Source organism: Lissotriton vulgaris, chromosome 2_2, assembly GCF_964263255.1.
Source record: "Lissotriton vulgaris chromosome 2_2, aLisVul1.2, whole genome shotgun sequence".
NCBI classification, from domain to species: Eukaryota; Metazoa; Chordata; class Amphibia; order Caudata; family Salamandridae; genus Lissotriton; species Lissotriton vulgaris.
This window is the reverse complement of record NC_141688.1, coordinates 105243256-105261188: the sequence shown is the minus strand read 5'-3', so window position 1 is coordinate 105261188 and position 17933 is coordinate 105243256. Positions and strand designations below refer to the sequence as shown.

Sequence of the window (17933 nt, the reverse complement as noted above, 5' to 3'; positions counted from 1 at the left end):
CTCGTCGTCGAGTAGATCGCAGTCTAGGCGCAGGAGGTTCCTGTCTAGGCGCAGGAGGTTCCTGTCTAGGCGCAGGAGGTTCCCGTCTAGGCACAGGCACTCGCCGTCGAGGATGAGACGCTCGACGTCAAGGGACTGACGCTCGCCATACGGTCAACGTTCTTCGATGCCGAGGAAACTTGGAAGGAGGTCTGACGCCATGGGAGGTTTGCCAACGTCCCAGGCTGGAAAGGAAGGCGGATCACCGGGTTCGGTGTACTCCATGGTGTATACCCAGTCACAGAGGCCGGTTACACCCCTGCATCCATTGCCGAGGGGTCTCCCTCCTAGGGCCCCTACTCTCCCTACTCTACCACTTCCGCAACCTGTACCTCGTCCACAGCTACCACAGAAAAGCCGCCTCCAGTCCCTCCAAGGTCAGTCTCACTGCCCAGACTTCCGACTCCTCCCAAGTGGACGCCTAAGGCCCCAGCCAAAGCAAAGTCGCCCACTGCGGTGGAACCGGCAGATCGGCCAAAGCCAAGGAAGTCTTGATCACGCTCCGGACGGAGAGGGAGATCGAGGAGTCGACTTAGATCCTCCACCAGGTCAAGACTTCTCCAAAGGAGGCAGGGATCTAGGTCCCGCACGGACTAGACCAGGACCTATTCACCAACCTTGTCGGACTACCCAGGGATAAGGGTGTCTCCGGTGGACGACATTAGCACGTTCCAGGACGTTCTCCTGAGGGGGGCTGCAAAATTGGGAATCACAGTGAATGCTCCAACACCCACGACGTCTGATATTTGAGACACTTCACAAGAAGAAGCATTAATTTTTTTTCTGGCAGTGGAGAAAAATTACTCCGGACAAGTGGGTGCTGAATATTGTTTGCAATGGATACAGTCTTCGGTTCTCCAGCCCGCCTCAATCAATTCCTCCGGTCAGCTCGCGGTTCAACTGCTCGAGCACCAGGCGGAGGCCGATATCCTGTTAAGGAAAAGGGCGATAGAAGACGTACCTCTGTCTCAAAGAGGAAGAGGTCTGTACTCCTGGTTCGCAAGGACAAGAATGAGTTCAGGCCCATTCTGGACTTGCGACAGGCAAACAAGTGGATTCGCAGAGAAAAGTTTTGCATGTTGTCGTTGCATCAGATTTATCCTCCGTTGCAACAGGGAGACTGGCTATGTGCAATAGACCTACAGGATGCGTACTTCCATGTGCCCATTGCACACAAACACCGGAAGTTCCTGTGATTCCAAGTCGGCACCAATCATTATCAATACACAGTACTGCCATTCGTGCTGAAGTCTGCGCCCAGAACATTCTTGAAGTGCATGGCAGTGGTGGCAGCACACCTAAGGAAGAACAAGGTGTTTGTCTACCCGTACCTCGACGATTGGTTGATCAAGGCCTCCTTCTCAGAAGCTCAAGCATGCTTCCAGAAGACGTGTGTTCTCTTGAACAAGCTGGGGTTGCACATAAACATGTCCAGGTCTGTCCCGACTCCGGTCCAGTGCATTCAGTACTTAGGAGCCACCATCAATACGATGTCAGCAAGCGTGTCTCCTTCGGAAGGCTCAGGCTCTTATGACCACTCCATCTACAACAGCGAGTACAGTGTCTTCTCTACTGGGATCGATGGCCTCTTGTATCTTCCTAACGCCACACGCACGACTGCACATGAGACCGTTGCAGGAGTGCTTGGAGGATCAGTGGGATCAGAGGAGAGGGTCTTGGGACGACAAGATAAGACTGTCTCTGCATGCTTTTCAGTCTCTGAAGTGGTGGTGTTCAGCGGAGAATCTCCTCAGAGGGGTTCCCTTCCACAAGGACATTCCCACTCAGACTATCGTGACGGATGCTTCTCTCCACGGCTGGGGAGCGCTTTCCAGAGACTTACAGATTCAAGGGGCGTGGTCCCCGGCAGAGTCCACGTACCACATCAACTTCCTGGAACTCAGAGCTGTTCACTTGGCACTGAAGGCCTTTCATCCGTCCTTCCAGACCAGCTCTCTGCTTGTACAGACGGACAATAACCCACGATGTGTTACCTCAACAAGCAGGGGGGCTCGATCACGCACTCTGTCGCAGGAGGCGCAGACTATCTGGCACTGGCTTCTGGCCAGAGGACTGACTAACTGCTACCCATCTACCAGGTGTACAGAATGTTCAGGCAGGCGCACTGAGCAGACTGATCCAGGAAAACCACGACTGGGTCATAAACTACGATGTACTAGGAGAAGACTTCGCACGGTGGGGGACTCCAGACATAGATCTGTTCGCCACCGCCGAAAACAGCAAATGCCGAGACTTCGCCTCCAGGTAATCAGCAAGGGACACTGGGGAATGCGCTATGGATCAACTGGTCGAACAGCTTTCTGTACGCTTTTCCACCCATTCCCCTGATTCCAGCGGTGCTCATCAAGTTCTCAGTCCAGGGCACGGATGATCCTGATTGCCCCGGAATGGCCCAGGCAGTGGTGGTTCACGGACCTGCTTCACCGGTCTCTCCTTCCTCATACGGCTGCCGTGCAGGCCAGACCTTCTCACGAAGTTCGGGGGGCAGATGTTGCACCCCAACCTCTCCTCTTTGAGTTTGGCGGCATGGCTCCTGAGAGAGTGCAATATGGCCATTTGAATCTGCCCAAAGATTGCAAGGACATACTGAAGGAGGCTAAGCGACCTTCCACTCGGACTTCCTATGCTTACAAGTGGAAGAGGTTTTGTATTTGGTGCAAGTCCAAGAACTATGACCCTACGACGTGCAAGGAAGATGTCCACCTTTCTTACCTTCTACATTTGGCGCGGTCTGCCTCAATGTTCATTCCATTAAGGTTCATCTCTCTGCATTGACTGCCTACAGGAAATGCCCCACAGACCTCCTTCTTCCAGATCCCTGTGATCAAAGATTTTTTGGAAGGCTTGAAGAAAGTATTCCCTCCTGTCCGGCTTCCTTCGCCTTCATGGGAAATGAATGTGGTGCTGTCCAGATTGATGAAGCCTAAATTTCTTCCCAAGGTTATTTCTGATTTTCATGTCAACCAGACTATAACTTTGCCTACGTTTTTTTCAGAATCCTTCATCTCCAGCGGAAATGTCTTTACATTCCCTGGATGTTAAGAGGGTGTTAATTTTATCTGGATAAGACCAAAGATATTCGTAGGTCAGACCAATTGTTTATCAATTATGGATCAGTCAGAACGGGTCTTGCTACCTCTAAACAGTCCATCTCGAGGTGGATTGTGTCCTGCATACAACTGTTACCAGAAGGCTAATAAGACCTTAGGGGGGTAAACCTAAGGCTCATTCCACCAGGGGCAAGGCTGCCACGACGGCTTTGCTCCGTAATGTTCCTATTGCAGAAATCTGCAAGGCGGCCACTTGGAAGTCGGTCCATACCTTTGCTAAGCATTACTGCCTGGACACTGATGCCAGGGCAGACGCTCAGGTTGGGCAGGCTTCGCTGCGAAATCTGTTTGCACAATAGTGGTGTTATTGCTTGTTTCTCCACCGCCGCTCTGGTGTGGGGATGGGCTTGGGGGATACTTAAAAACCAATGGAGGGGGCGCATAGGACTAGGATGGGAAGGCTTGTAGGAAAAGGAACGTTTTGAGAGCCCTTCGAAACTCAATGTAAGAAGGAGCAGATCTAATAGCGGGGGGGGTGCGTTCCAGAAAGTGGGGGCGAGGACAGAATTTCAGGCCTCCCGCCCTGCTTTTCTTGAAGCGGGGTACAGAGGAGCTTGGTAGAAGAGCGTAGCTCTCTGCAGGGACGGTAGGCCGTCATAGCGGAAGAAATAAAGGCGGGGGCGGACCCCGCTGGAGCCTGAAAGGTCGTGCAGCCTAGCTTGAAAAGCCCGTTATTAAATGGGTAGCCAGTGTAATGATTTGAGTATGGGAGTAATGTGATAGGATTTGGGTAGCCCATGAATCAGGCGGGCATCCTGATTTTGCACTAGTTGGAGGCGTCGACGGGCGTAAGCGGGAACGTCGTTATACATAATGTTCCTGTAGTCCAGTCGCGATAAAATAATCGCCATTAGAATCAGTTTTAAAGCAGGAAAAGAAAAAAATCGGGAGATGTTCCGAATGGTGCGGAGGGTAAAAAAACAGGAGGAAACTACAGAACTGATCTGGGAGTGAAGTGGGAGGTGTTGATCTAAAGTGATCCCAAGTGTTTTAATAGACGACGACGGTGGAGGGGGACCCAGGGAGGGGTGCCAGAAAGTATGGGACCAGGGGCTGCGACTTCCACCGGTAAGGACTAGCTCAGTCTTATCCGGGTTTAATTTCAGATGGTTGAAGTTCGTCCAGTCCCTGATAAACAACATGACCGATTGAAAATTATGAACAGCAGCTGAGGAATGGGAGAGATTGAAAATGAGTTTGAGGTCATCGGCATAGTTGTACACCGTGACCTCCATCTCCTGAAGTGCAGAAATAAGGGGGAAAATATACAGATTAAACAATAAGGGGGAAATGGACGATCCCTGAGGGACACCGCACTGCACCTTGCATGGAGAAGCAGAGAAATCGGCAAGGTGGACGGCTTGGGTACGATCACTCAAGAAGGAGCTGAGCCAAGCAAACACCAGGCCCCCTATGCCCGCCCCCTGACACGGGAGAGAAGAATAGAATGATCAATCGTGTCAAAGGCGGCGGACAGATCTATAAGAATGAGGGCCTCAGGAGTGTTGGAGTCCAGCCCCTCCCTGAGTTTGTCTATGACAGATGACCACCTTCTCGGTGGAGTGCCGAGGGGGGAAACCCGCCTGGCATGGTGCGAGGTAGCCGCTGTCTTCTACGAAGGAGCTAAGCACCTTGGTGACGTAGGCCTCAAGGACCCTACCCCAGAAGGGAAGGAGGGAAATGGGGCGAGGGTTTGAAGGGGAAAAGGGATCGGAACCAGGCTTTTTTAGGATGGGAATAATGGTGGCTGCTTTGCAGACAGTGCCCAGTCGAAGGGAGTCGTTCAGGAGGGTAAGGGGTGGGCAGATAACAATCTGAGAAGATCTTACGTAAAACGTGAGCCGGGCAAGGGTCAGCAGGGGATCCTGACTTGACACGGGCTAACAGGGGGAGGAGGGTTTCTTTGGTTAACGGTGGAATGTAGATCAGGCTTGAGTTGTTAGGTGACGGCTGGGAGTCACAAAAGGTACGGGAATGGGGGGTATGGTAGCCTTGATAAGTGCGACTTTCTCAATGAAAAAATCATTGAGTCGCAAAGAAGCTGGGAGGGGGGGGGGGGTTGGAAGATGTTTTGTCAGAGGAAGCCAGCTCATGAACTGTAGCAAAGATTTCTTTTGGCTGGCTCTCTGCTGCGAGAATCCTACCCGAGAAGTATTCGGTCTTGGCGAGGAGGATGTCTATTTTGTATTCGTTAAGGGTGGAAGTATAACTGAGGGTAGGACAATAGGCAAGCCTCCAAGCTCGTTCTGCTTGACGCACTTCAAGTTTTTTTGCTTTGAGGTCCGGGGTAAACCACTTGTTAGCCTGATGGGCCCTTCTAATTATAACACGCTTCATAGGGGCCGCTTGGTCACAGCCCCTCGAGAGCCAGCTGCCCAGTGTGGCTGTTTGAGATGGTAAAGTGAGACCAGCTAAATCAGGAATGGTGGCTGACAAGGAAGCGCAGAGGGAAGGGACATCTGCTCTGCTCCAGAGGAAAGGTTTTTTTTCAAAGCTGAGGTCCAGGAAAAAAGTAATCAGGAAGTGATCGGACCACGCACAGGGTGCAACAGTAGGGGTGGTGACTGGGATATTGAGGGTCCAAATTTGGTCCAAAGTGTGACCTCAGGAATGAGTAGGGGTGTGAACCTGAGAAGCAAAATTAAGACTAAGAAGAAGCTGGGTAAAATCTCTAGACATGGCGTCTTCCGCCGGGTCATTTGGCCAAAATTGAAGTTCCCTAGAACCGGAACAGATGCATTGTTAACTACCAATGTGGCAAGTAAGTCTTGAATGGCTGAGCTAAAACATGGGCTGGGCTGGGGTGGGCGATAAATTAACACACACATGATGGGGTTCTGAAAGGAAACTGAACGCACGACTAAGTAGTTGACCGCTGATATGGGAGGGGAAGGTAGTACCTGGAAATGGAAACTGGTAGGGGCAATCAGGGCGACCCCGCCCCCTGTCTTTTCCTCCAGCTGATCGGCACAGAGGATGAAGTTGGGGGGGTGGGGCGGGGCTGCTAATATACAGGGTAGTGAGTCCATGCGAAACCAAGTTTTCGTCAGGAACAAAAGGTCTGGGTTGTGGGAATCCAAAAGGTTTAACAGTTCAAGCTGATGCTTGACCGCCGACCTGGTGTTCAGAAGGAGGACCGGGGTGGTAGGTGTAGGGTAAGGGAAAGGAGGAGTTTGGGAAAGGACTGGAGGGGGGGGGGGGGGGGGGGGGGGGAGTAAGGACAGAGAAGCAGGAAGAGTGAATGAGGGCCTATCTCGAGCCAGGCCAAGTTCTGTGGCCCGTGTGAGGGAGGCTGGCTGAATTGGCCAGGGAGCCTGATGTGAACAGAGTAGGAGAGAACTGGCACAGTGAGTCGCCCCTAGCCCCGGCCGGCCGCGGACAGGCGCAGACTAGCTTGCCTTTGGCGCGCTGCACTCCAGCCGTACTTCCAGCAGTGGGGTCATCCAGAGATAGACCTATTCGCCACAAGGGAAAACGGAAAATGCCAAAGCTTCGCTGCCAGGTTCCCACATCCGCAGTCACAGGGCAAAGAACTGGTCAGGCAGATTTGCGTACGCTTTTCCCCCAGCGCCTCTAATACCGCTGGTGGCACGCAAGCTGAAGCAACACTCTATGACACTAATCTTGGTGGTTCCAACGTGGGCACGCAGCCATGGTACACCACGCTAGCAGAACTTTCCGTGGTACCGCATCAACGACTGCGGCTAACAACCAGACTTTTAACGCAGAGCCATGGTGAAATTCAGCACCCAGATCCGCAACAGCTCAACCTGGCGATCTGGCTCCTGAAGTCTTAGAATTTAGCTACCTCAACTTGCCACCGGACTATATGAACATCAAGGAGACCCACAACCAGAGCTGTTACACGGCTAAAGGGAAGAGGTTTGTCATATATTGTAACAATGACGTCGACCCACTGGATGCATCTATTCAAAACATTATCTGTTATTTGCTGCACTTATACAGATTCAATCTGGCATACAGTTCCATTCGTATACATTTATCCGCAATAGCAGCTTATCTTCAAAACAGGCAGCACCTCTCACTATTCAAAGTGCCTGCCATTAAGGCTTTTCTGGAGGGACTCAAAAGAGTGATTCCTCCCAGACACCCACCTTCACCTGTACGGAACCTAAATGTGGTCCTCACCAGACTGATGAGACCACCTTTTGAACCTCTACACTCTTGTGAGATTCAATTTCTTACCTGGAAAGTTGCTTTCCTGGTGGCCATTACCTTACTGAGAAAAGTTAGTGAACTCCAGGCACTAACCATTCAAGAGCCATTCATACAGGTCCACGCAAATATGGTTGTACTACGCACCAACCCTACGTTCATGCCTAAGGTGATTTCGCAGTTCCACATGAACCAAACCATAGAACTGCCAGTTTTCTTTCCTATTAAAGAAAATGTCGCAGAGATCTCTGCACACATTAGACGTCAAAAGAGCGCTTATGTACTATAGACAGAACAAAGGATTTCAGGAAAACAACTGTTTGTTACCTTTTCTCCACAGCACAAAGGCAACCCCATTTCCAAGGCAGGAATAGCCAGATGGATAGTTAAGTGTATACAGATTTGCTACTCAAAGGCTAAACGCACACTAACCATTCCTCCAAAAGCACACTCCACACGTATGTTAGGTGCTTCCATGGCTTTCCTGGGGAATATTCCTTTAGTGAGATATGTAAGGCAGCCACATGGTCCACTACACATACTGTTTAGATGTGCATTCAAGACAGCAGGCAGCTGTAGGACAGGCTGTTCTCAAAACTCTTTTTCAGGCTGCTACAGCTGGCACGGGCAGCTGCCGCTAATAGGAGGGACTGCTATGTAATCTATGCACAGATATGAATTCAGCAGCCCACATGCCTCGAACCGAACATGCTACTTACCAGTATGCATCTGTTTTTGGCATGTACGGCTGCTGACATTCATATCGCCCGCCCTCCTCCCCGGCGCCTGTCGCAGCTGTAGCACTCAGAATTACTATTAAGCATGGACATCACTCACTGTATTACACTCCACCTCTGCCACAATGGCAAAAAACAATCGAAGGATGGAGAGGATGCCCATGCGCACTGTAGTCCAGGGGAGGAGCCACCTATCTCGTGATACTTCGAAGACTCTTCCAGGACAACAATGGGCAATCATCCGGACCCAACACTAGGCGGCGATCTATGCACAGATATGAATGTCAGCAGCCCTACATGCCAAGAACAGATGCATACTGGTAAGTAGCATATTCGATAACGGAGATACCCCTACTACAGAACTGGAGTTACAGGACAAACTTCTCTGTCTTTGTAATTAAAATGTACATATTACAAACTTTTCACTTAAAAAATTGACACTTAAAAACTTTTTCACACTGCCCAGTGTTTTCCTATGGGGAAAACAATATTGTGGTAGAACAGGTGAGTTTCGAATTTACAATTTCAGTCTTTTGAGCGGCAAGTGCCAAGGTTCAGGTAGGTATCAAAACTCTTAAACCCCCCCCCCCCCCCCCCCCCCCCCTCCCTCCCAGCGGTACAGGAGCAGCTGGTTGCAGAGGTCCAAATTGGAGTTAGACTCAATGCTTGGAGGTAGTTGGTGCCTGGAGCCAAACTGCTTGCAGGTAAGTAAATTTGTTACAGGGGCCAAGCTTTGGGGGTTAGCACAAGCACAGTGGGTAGGGGCTGAGGTGGCACAAAGCAGCACCAAGCATACACCACCAGAGGAACAGATGCGACTGGGTGCAAATCGGACGTCAGGCGCCCAAAGCTTATCAATGCAGATTTTCCTGATGGCTAAGAGGCTGCAGGCGTGGTACCGGAGGATGCAGGAGGAAGAAAAAGTACAGCAGCAGTAAGTTTGGATGTAGGGTGTCATAGGGGCACCAGAGGTTCAGCTCAGCAAGGCCCATGGGTTTTGGATGTCAGGGTGCCTTTTGTATCTCATTCTTACCGGAGCTTGTCTGTTGGGTGGAGGCTCTGGGTTCACACTGCAGGCGCTGTCGTGGAGGGCAGAAGAGGTCAGCAAACGCTGGAAACTTGGTCAGGATCGCCGGGGAGACTTTTTTTTTTTATATTCTGTTTGTTTGAAAAATGGTAACTCAGCGGATTGTATTTTTACACAAGTAGCATATGCAGTACAATCAGCAAATCTCTTACAATTGCAGTTTCGAACACAAGGATGCATGTTTTTATAAACATAACGTAGGCTGTCGGCAGTACCCCAAAAACGAAACTTGTGCATAACATGTGAAGCGGCAGAAATGAGTTACAAAAGGTTAGGTCATCAGTGGTCAAGTGGCCGGTATGACGTCTAGTAATCAGGGCACATATATATGGACTTGTCTGGAGACCAGGGGGCTTCTCACGAGTGTGCAAGACAGAGAAAGCGACAGGATCATAGGTGATGTAGTTAACATGTAAGTTGCAAAAGAGGCCAACACAAGAAATGACAGCTTCCTCCGTGTGCCCAGAGCAACACCTCGTCCTCCGACAGCAATATCAATCTATGACTTGCCAGCGGGCCCAGGAGACCTAAACTCATCCCTAGCACACATCCATTGTAGGAATCGTTCCCAGATGTCTCGAGGGCGAGATGCAGTCGGCATGGACTCCTAGTACGTTCCAAGTTGAGTATGGCAATAGGTCACGTCTGACAACCAGTCCGCGAATTTGGGAATTGTTCTGCGCCCCAGCGGATAGCCACTTAGCGCTTGGCATATAGTAAGAGGGCATGGAGTTTGCGATATTTGGGTTCCGTGTCAGCTACCCACCCCAATAGGCCCAGTAGCGGGGAAGGCATTTCGGCACTCGTAAGGATCTGGTTTATGGCAACGAAAATCGCTGTAGGAGAGTAGGGTCTGCTATCCTATGGTCACCCCAATTTTTGCTTTCTGCTTCACTGGTTTTCGACTTACTGAGGCTGTGGGCCTGCTAATCAGACCCCCAGCCTGCTGTTCTCTCTCTAAATTTATAATACATGTGCTATAGGTACATACCACAATTGGAAATGGACTCCTTGTCAGCCCCTGTACCATGCACTATAGGTGCTCAGGGCATAGGTGCCACCAAGGCCTACCAGGGGCTGAAGCATAGCTTTTGCCACCCCTGGCTGGTTCTTAAATTGACACAACTGGCTGATCACTCAGCTGGGGCAAGTGGGTGTAATCACCCCTTGCTTAGATATAGTATACCTATATCTAAACCTATATCTGGACACATATATAGCCTATAAGCCACTCCTATGGAAGGCCTCATCAATCCTGGAGGCAAAGTGCGTGGTTTTATGTGAGATGGAGCTCTGGCATGAGCTGAGCCTGTCTGCAGCTGTCGGGAACAACTCCCTAAGCTGATCTGGGATAATGCCATACCATATACTCTTAAGCGCCTTATAATCCTCGCGGTTATATAGCAACTTTGGTTTGGCTTTATCAAAACATGTCGTGTAAGGTGTCATACGAATTGGAATACTACCCCCTCGCCAGTTCTGGCGACGGGGGTAGCATTCCACCCTTCTAGAGGGATAAGATGTTACTTTTCTGAAACGCGGTTGATTTAAAATGAGCCTCAGATCCACAAAATGGATGCCTCTGCCACAGACACGGGTCTGGCCTCCTGCTGCTGACCGAAACTCAGCATATGGTGGCCTGGACAAAGTTTCCTGTCGCAGGGCGGTGTCAAACCACCCCAGACAGAAGATAGTGGATTGTAGTAGGGAGGTTTCAAAGAAACCAGACACTGGGGAGCACAAGGCTGCCCCTTGTATAATCCGGCCAAACCGGTTCTGGGGCCTCCCAGCCCCAGTCCCAGCGCGGCCTGGATCAAAGGAAAGGGGTGTAACCACCCCCTTCCTGGGTCCCACCCATAGGAGGGGACCTAGCAGGATGTCCAGCCCACCAGATTCGAATAAGAGTGGGAGCAGTGCCACTGCAACTCAGATCATCCTGAAGAAACATAAGAAACGAATTCTGGACCCTTCGACATTCTATTCAACATAGAAGCCTGAAGAATCTCCCTTGTGGTCAAGGAGTGACCACCCTGTGCAAACGGGCACCATCCAGCCCTCGACCCTTGCTTTGTTGCAGTTCCCGCCGGAACTCGAGCGACAGATCGACGAGATCAAGCTTGCCTGCCTTCTCCCAGCCCGATCCACAGTCCCTGCAGAGCTGAGACCAGTGGAGGCGACCGGAAGCGTGGGGCACGCCATCTTGAAAAGGCCAGGAGACGCTGACCGTGCAGCCCACGAGTGACCCTCGAAGCTGTACACCGGGGTTTGAGAAGCCCCCACCCCGAGCTAAACTTGCACCCAAGCTCACCCCTCCACACTCGACGAGTGCTGCGTGGGGCCCTTCTGCTTGTGTTGGCTCGACTCGTTGGCCCGGTCACTTGCCAGCTGGCTTGTGGCCCCTGTGCCGACGAAACCTTTAATACGACTTGCTTTTCTGGTTGCTCCAGATCTGCACTAGCTCCTGTGAAAAGGAGCCCCCACTCTGACCCTCCTGGTTCGAGTGATAAGCAATCTCCCGGTTCCGCGTGGATTGCTTTTGCCAAGTGCTGTTTGCTGCAATCTTGAAGCCGACGGTGCTGACGGCGAGAGCCTACGTGGGACAGGTCGTGACCTGCTCCTGGACGTCGCAGATGCCCCAGAGCCCACGTGACAGTGGAGAGAAGCCTATCGACAACCACCTGATTGCGCCCGACATTGCCTGGTTCCGTCCTGGTTCCACCCTGGTCACTGCTGAGTGACCCAGACTCTGTCCCCTCTGCTTTCAGGTACTTTTCTACTTCGATCCACCCTTGGATCGCACCGGACACTTCTGCTTCACATCGCCTGCAGCTGCAACAGCTTCAAGCACCAAGAGCCTGCGTGTCAAAACCCGACGCCACTTCGACCCTGTGCACCCACGGCCTGTGGGTGAGGTAACATTGCAACGCCGGTGTTCCCACACTGGTACACCCCTCTAGGGTCTGTGTCTAAAGTTTCGTTCCTCTAGGTTCAGCGGAAGTATCTTTTAACTCACTTTGTGTAACTTTTACGCACCATTGACATTGCATTGGTGCAAGCCGCACTTTCCGTGCTGCACCCGAGTCCCGTGGGCTATTCCCGACTTCAGCATTGCTAGTCCTGACTGCTCCCAGCGATTCACTAGGCCCTAGGCCTAACCACTGTTCGATTGGTATCTCTTATACCACTTTTTTAGTATATGGTTTGAGTGGCCACCGGCCCTCATCCAAAATTGTGCAACTTTGTATGTTATACTGTGCTTTTGATTTAACGCTTGTGCCCCTTTCCTCATAAAGAGTACTGGGGATTATTTTAGAAATAAACACATATATTTTTATAATATATACTTGTATGGTGTCCTTTCATTTGATTACAGGATTGTATGTGGTAAAACAGCACGCTTAACACGACCTCTTAAGTTAAGCCTTTAAGGCTGCTTAGTCCTTGCTACCTCTAGGATAGCTTGTCTAACAAGGTTGACTTACAACCAGACATCTTTGGGGTTTGTTTGGACTGATACCAAGTGGTTCCAGAATTGGAAACACTACATATCAGGCCAACTTCTCACAATCGCCGTCCAATAACCATGAAGGGATGGGCAGCTCCACGCAACATGGAGGAAGGAGGAGCCCTCCGCGCCACACTTCCAACACCTGCTGTCCTCATCGCCGGGGAGACTTCACCGCATAGGTGAACCACAGACTGGCCACGGGCGTTTGGTGCAGAGTGGGCTGGGGTAGCGGATTGTCCTGGATCCAGAGTCTTTGGAGTAGTTTTCTTCTGGTCAGGTCCACTGTCCTGGGATATTCTTCTTTATTAGAAGCAACCGTCCTCCCAGGGGTTTTGGAGACTGGTCGTAGGTTTAGTCCAACCTGGAGACTGGCTGGTAGGGTTGGCAACAAGGCAGTTGACTTCTGGATTCTGCTGCAGTTTGTCTTCTTTCTTCAAGGGTTGTCACAGATCTAGATTTTAGCTCTGGGGGAGCCTTCTAAATTCAGGGAGCGTTTCGGGGGAGGAGTAGGTAGGGCCAATAGACACCTTACCTGGGTGACTACACCCACTATTGTGCCACTTTCATGTGGGAGGGGGCCATAGACCTAACCCGGATTGGTGAGGTCACCATCTTCAAGATGGCGGGGACTAAAAGATGTGCTTCACCTTGCATCACCCCCACCTTGGGGGTGAAGTTGGCAGAGGTAGACACCACCTATTCTAAGTTTTTCCTACCAGTTTTCCTGCCCAAAGTGGGGGTGTAAACCAGGGGCTTCTATCTTCTGCTTGCACCTGATGCGGAGGATCATATTACAAAGGTGTGAGCCCTTTCTTTGAAGCTTCCCTCTTCGAGTATTGGCTCTTCCTGAGGCAGGAGGCATGACAGATCTGCCGAGTGCATTATTTCTAGTCCCAAAAAGCAAGGGCTCTCCACCCAGGGGTCCAGAAACCGGCCTGGTGTTGGCTGCCTAAAGCAGGTCAGATCACACCAGGGTTGGTAGCTTTTCAGGGGGCACCTCGGATGTGCCCTTTGAGTACATGGTACAATAAATCCCACACTGGCATCAGTGTGGTTGTATTGAGAGGAGGAGCTTGGTACCAAACACTCGTTGGTTCAGTGAAACGCTGCGGAACTCAAGTTGTCGCGTTTCCAAACCCATATACTCTCATGGCTCACTGACACTTACAATATTAAGGAATAGACCCTAATATTGTAGAGGCATATTTGCTCATGCACCAAGTATAGTGCACCCTGCCTTAAGACAGTAAGTCCTCCTAGTCTGATGCAAGGTGGCATGACACCCAGCCCGGGTGCCATGTCGACTGTCATTTTTCTCCTCACAGGGGCATGCAAGGGCAGTGGCATGGTCGCAGTGACTGGATCGGAGGGACCCTCTTCAGCTCCCTTGCCCTAGATACCCAGGGTACAACTTACTGTGGACTTACAGGGGGTAGAAATGTCAATTGTGTGTTTTTAAGGAAGAAGCCCTGCACAGGTTACCTGGATAACTGGACCCTGTGCACTGCAATCGAAGCCACATCAAAACCAGGCAAAGTGGGGGCTAACCATGCTAAAATGCACTCTCGCATTAGCCATTCTGCTTCGTGAACACTAAATCACCTCTAGCTGGAGCAGCCAGTGTTTCTGCCCTCGGAGCATTGGCTCTCACCCTCTGGGGTGGAGGGGGTGTCAGGACCCAGTTTGTGATGGCAGCCTGCACAATAGAGGTTGGTAGGTTGTCAGGGGGTACATTTAAGGTACCCTCTGGGTGCACATATTAATAAACAAACTAATAATCTGTGTGAGCTTAAAACAAGATGTTTGATATCAAACTTCTTTGGTTTCAGTGAAGCCATCATGTAGCTGGGGAACTCGTAATCCCCAGTACCCAACGCATATACTCAAGATTGCTTCCCTGTTTACTGGCAATGTCCAAAAATCGACATCGCAGAGCATATATGCTCTTGCAGGGATGTCCTCCCATGTAATATAATGCACCCTGCCTTAGTGCTGTATGGGTGACTTACATATATTGTATGCAGTGTCTATAATCATGGCACACAAGGTGTGCGATGTCGTGTCTTCCCTTTTGTTTGCACCTTCCAACGCAGCCTGCAATGGCAGTTTGCATGAGTGTGTTGAAGGGTTCCCAAAGGGTGTCACAATACATGCTCTTTAGTCTACCAGCTGTAGTTAACAGTGGTGCTAATTTACTAGGGACTTGCAGGGGGTGCTAAAGGTATTGCCTATTGGGGGAACAATTGTATAGTATTAGGGAAAGATCTGGCACTGGGTACCTGGATAGCGGGAATCCATTGCACATTTGTCTAAATGGTATCCATTGCTAGTCAAAGTAGGGGTGACCATGTCCAAAAGTGGCACTTTCCTACAGCAATGATACCAGACTAATGGTACCCATTGCATGTTACCAACAGTTGCATGTTACCAACTAAGTATGCTAATATTTCTATTAAGAGACTGTTTAAACATTGCCAAAATTCCAGAAAGCATCATACGGTCTTGATGGACCCTCTAATATATGAAATGCAGTCCGAAAAACAATTGGCTCAGTCTGTTTTCTCCACGAGGCCAGAGTATGCTGCTTTCTACAGTTTCTTCTTACCCCACCTGAGACCCATAACTAAAACTAATGCATTGCATTGGGTCCTAACCACGCTGGTACACCTAACCATGCTTCTAGACCTAGCCGCTGGTATGTCTTACTTGCCATCTTCGTACTGAAATAGTAATAATGTCGATGTACCCTTATAGTATTCTTCAACGGATTTAATGTGCTTACACTGGCCTTGTAGATATTAGTCATATGGATATATTGCTCAAAGTGAACTGTAAAGTGATGCTGAGCCTATGGTCCTTGTTGAGAATAGAAGAGAATATCAATGGTGTATTTGAGTATTAATATTGCCTCAGGGAATTTCATTATTTAATCCTGTGACATCAGATCTGAGTTTATGCACCCAATTTTGTTAAATGTAACTGGTTTTGTCATCAATGTGAAAAGTCTTCAGTTTCTCATTAACATGCCACACCAAGTCCCGATCTGTGCTCTCCCTCAATAGTGTTTGGTTAATACAATGGCTTCTCGTTTGCATCCAATGACGATTCAATGTTCTGTAATTCTCGTCCATGCATTTGTCACCCATACATATTTAAAGTTGCAGGAGCACAAGTCTATCCTGCTCAGCTGTCTATGGTAGCCAAGACATGGTCCCTATTGTTGGCCATTGCCCTCTTGTAAATCCGCAGTGAATATTCACTGTTAAAGTAATGCTGTTGCTTATATAGTAGTTTCCAGATTTACCACAAGGAGGTGCAAATGCCAGTCATGTGTTTCTTAAGGACTAGGGTAACTCAGAACTACAGATGTATTCACCAATGTACTCAGCGAATTATTTTCATTTAGTGGTCTTTTAAAAATGCCCTTTTTTCTCCGTAGGAGCCAATTAGGAATAAGTCTTATTCAAGCAATATGAAGTATGAGTACCAAGGTAAAAAAATGATGCCATTTGAAAGGCTAAAAGCATATCGTATCAGAGAACACTTGGACCGTGTTGATAGACTTCGCCGTGCTGTAGAACTGCGAAGGTATGTTTCTGAACGCGCATTTCTATTTTATTTTTGTCTGAGCTTTGTGTAGGAACTCAATTTATGGCATTCCAAATAGTCAAAGTTGCCAATGATATTATTTGTGAAAAACATTTATGACCATGTGATTCTCAAGTATTAGCCTAGATCTGAAAAATGTTGAAATAACTCCGCACAGCTGCTGGTGGTGTCATCGGGACTCCACTGACTTTTCCGCCTCCGAAAATGATGAAACCGACGCATATAAGTGCCACATCTATGTGCTGATGTCCATTCTTTTTTCCTACACCCTCACATACAAACCTGGAGATTTGCTATTGATTTAGTACTTTTCACAAAGCCTTTTAGGTTTTGTTAATTATGACAGTATGCAACCCTTGAAGAGTGAATACATGCTGCTCGTACCATCTATTATGGATTAGCAGAAGTCTCTACAGAAAACCTGACTGTCTTGACAAATGGCCCTTAACACATTAAGTGTCCTTAGGAAGGAAACAGCCAAAGTGTAAATCACTGAACAAAAGAAGTGGTGCCAATTGCAATCCAGGTCACGAGTCCTGGCCCAGAAGCATTTGAGAAATAATCAAGCAACTTATGCCAAGATGCTTTTGATCTTGGGACAGGTTGGAGGAAGGTACACGATTAGGGGCCACCCGGGTCACTCGCGACCACCTCTCAGCCTTCCATACAAATAGTTGGTCAGACGGAATACAAACCAAGTATATTTCTTAAGATACGTTGGAGCGGAGCCCATTCTATGGATTATTGAACAGGGACTGACATCAGCAAAAATGGTGATACATTACGTACGATTCAGAACCAATGAAGGCACGACCAGACTGGAAATTTCCAGATGGCGGCAACTAAACAAAGGGTTCAGAAGGATACAGTTTGATCCTGAGACCAAACATACTATCTCTATGCCAAGGTCGCTCTGACGTTGCCCACCGCTGGACTAGTGGGAGCAGGCCTCGATCTAGTGGGAAAGGTATGCGCTGATGAGAACAGTGTTATCGTTAGTATACGAAGGCCCAACATTGTTCTACAATTGGCACAACTGTGGTCTACCTGCAGGTCCCTTGTAAGGGTTACCTATGGTACCAATGGCATTAAAGCCAGGGAACATCCGTGTGCCATGCCTGTGCTTCACTCCATGAGGCCTAGGTAAATCACCCTTAAGGCAGGGTCCCCTATACCGCATGTGTGGACCCATCTGCATGAACAGATGGGTCCCTATGTCTAATGCCATTCTTGTCAAGTGCCCAGTAAAGCCAGCCTGAGTATATGGTCTAGAAACTAGCCAGTACAAGTTTCCTACTACCATAATGGCTTTGCTGAATCCTGAGATGTTTGGTATAAAACATCTCGGAATAATAAACCTGCACTGATTCCAGTGCCCGATTTTATTCCATCCACTCAGACGGTACCTTCAAGCGGGGACCCTTGAACCTAGCTAACCACTGGCGGGTTCCTGACTAAACATCAGCCTGCCATCCCAAAACTTGTTTCTGGACCCCTGGGCTGGGAGCCTTCACTGCCAGAAATCAAGCCTTTTCTAGGCGGTCATGAAGAGCAGTCTGTAGCAGGAGAACTCAAATGCTTTGCAACGGGAGTCCGTCGTCGCCCCCCCCCCCGGCCCCCCTGAGCTCTAATCTGACAGGGGGTGA

The 17933-nt window shown here is 49.5% G+C and overlaps 1 protein-coding gene across 4 annotated transcripts in view; it reads left to right on the top strand.

The window, feature by feature from the left end:
* Positions 1 to 17933, top strand: part of SLTM (SAFB like transcription modulator) — a 225770-nt gene that overhangs the window by 96981 nt on the left and 110856 nt on the right. For all 4 annotated transcript variants that reach the window (XM_086959379.1, XM_086959378.1, XM_086959377.1 and 1 more), the window contains one exon: positions 16118 to 16266. In XM_086959379.1, the coding sequence (XP_086815505.1) occupies positions 16118 to 16266 (149 nt within the window). The remainder of the gene's footprint in view (positions 1 to 16117; positions 16267 to 17933) is intronic.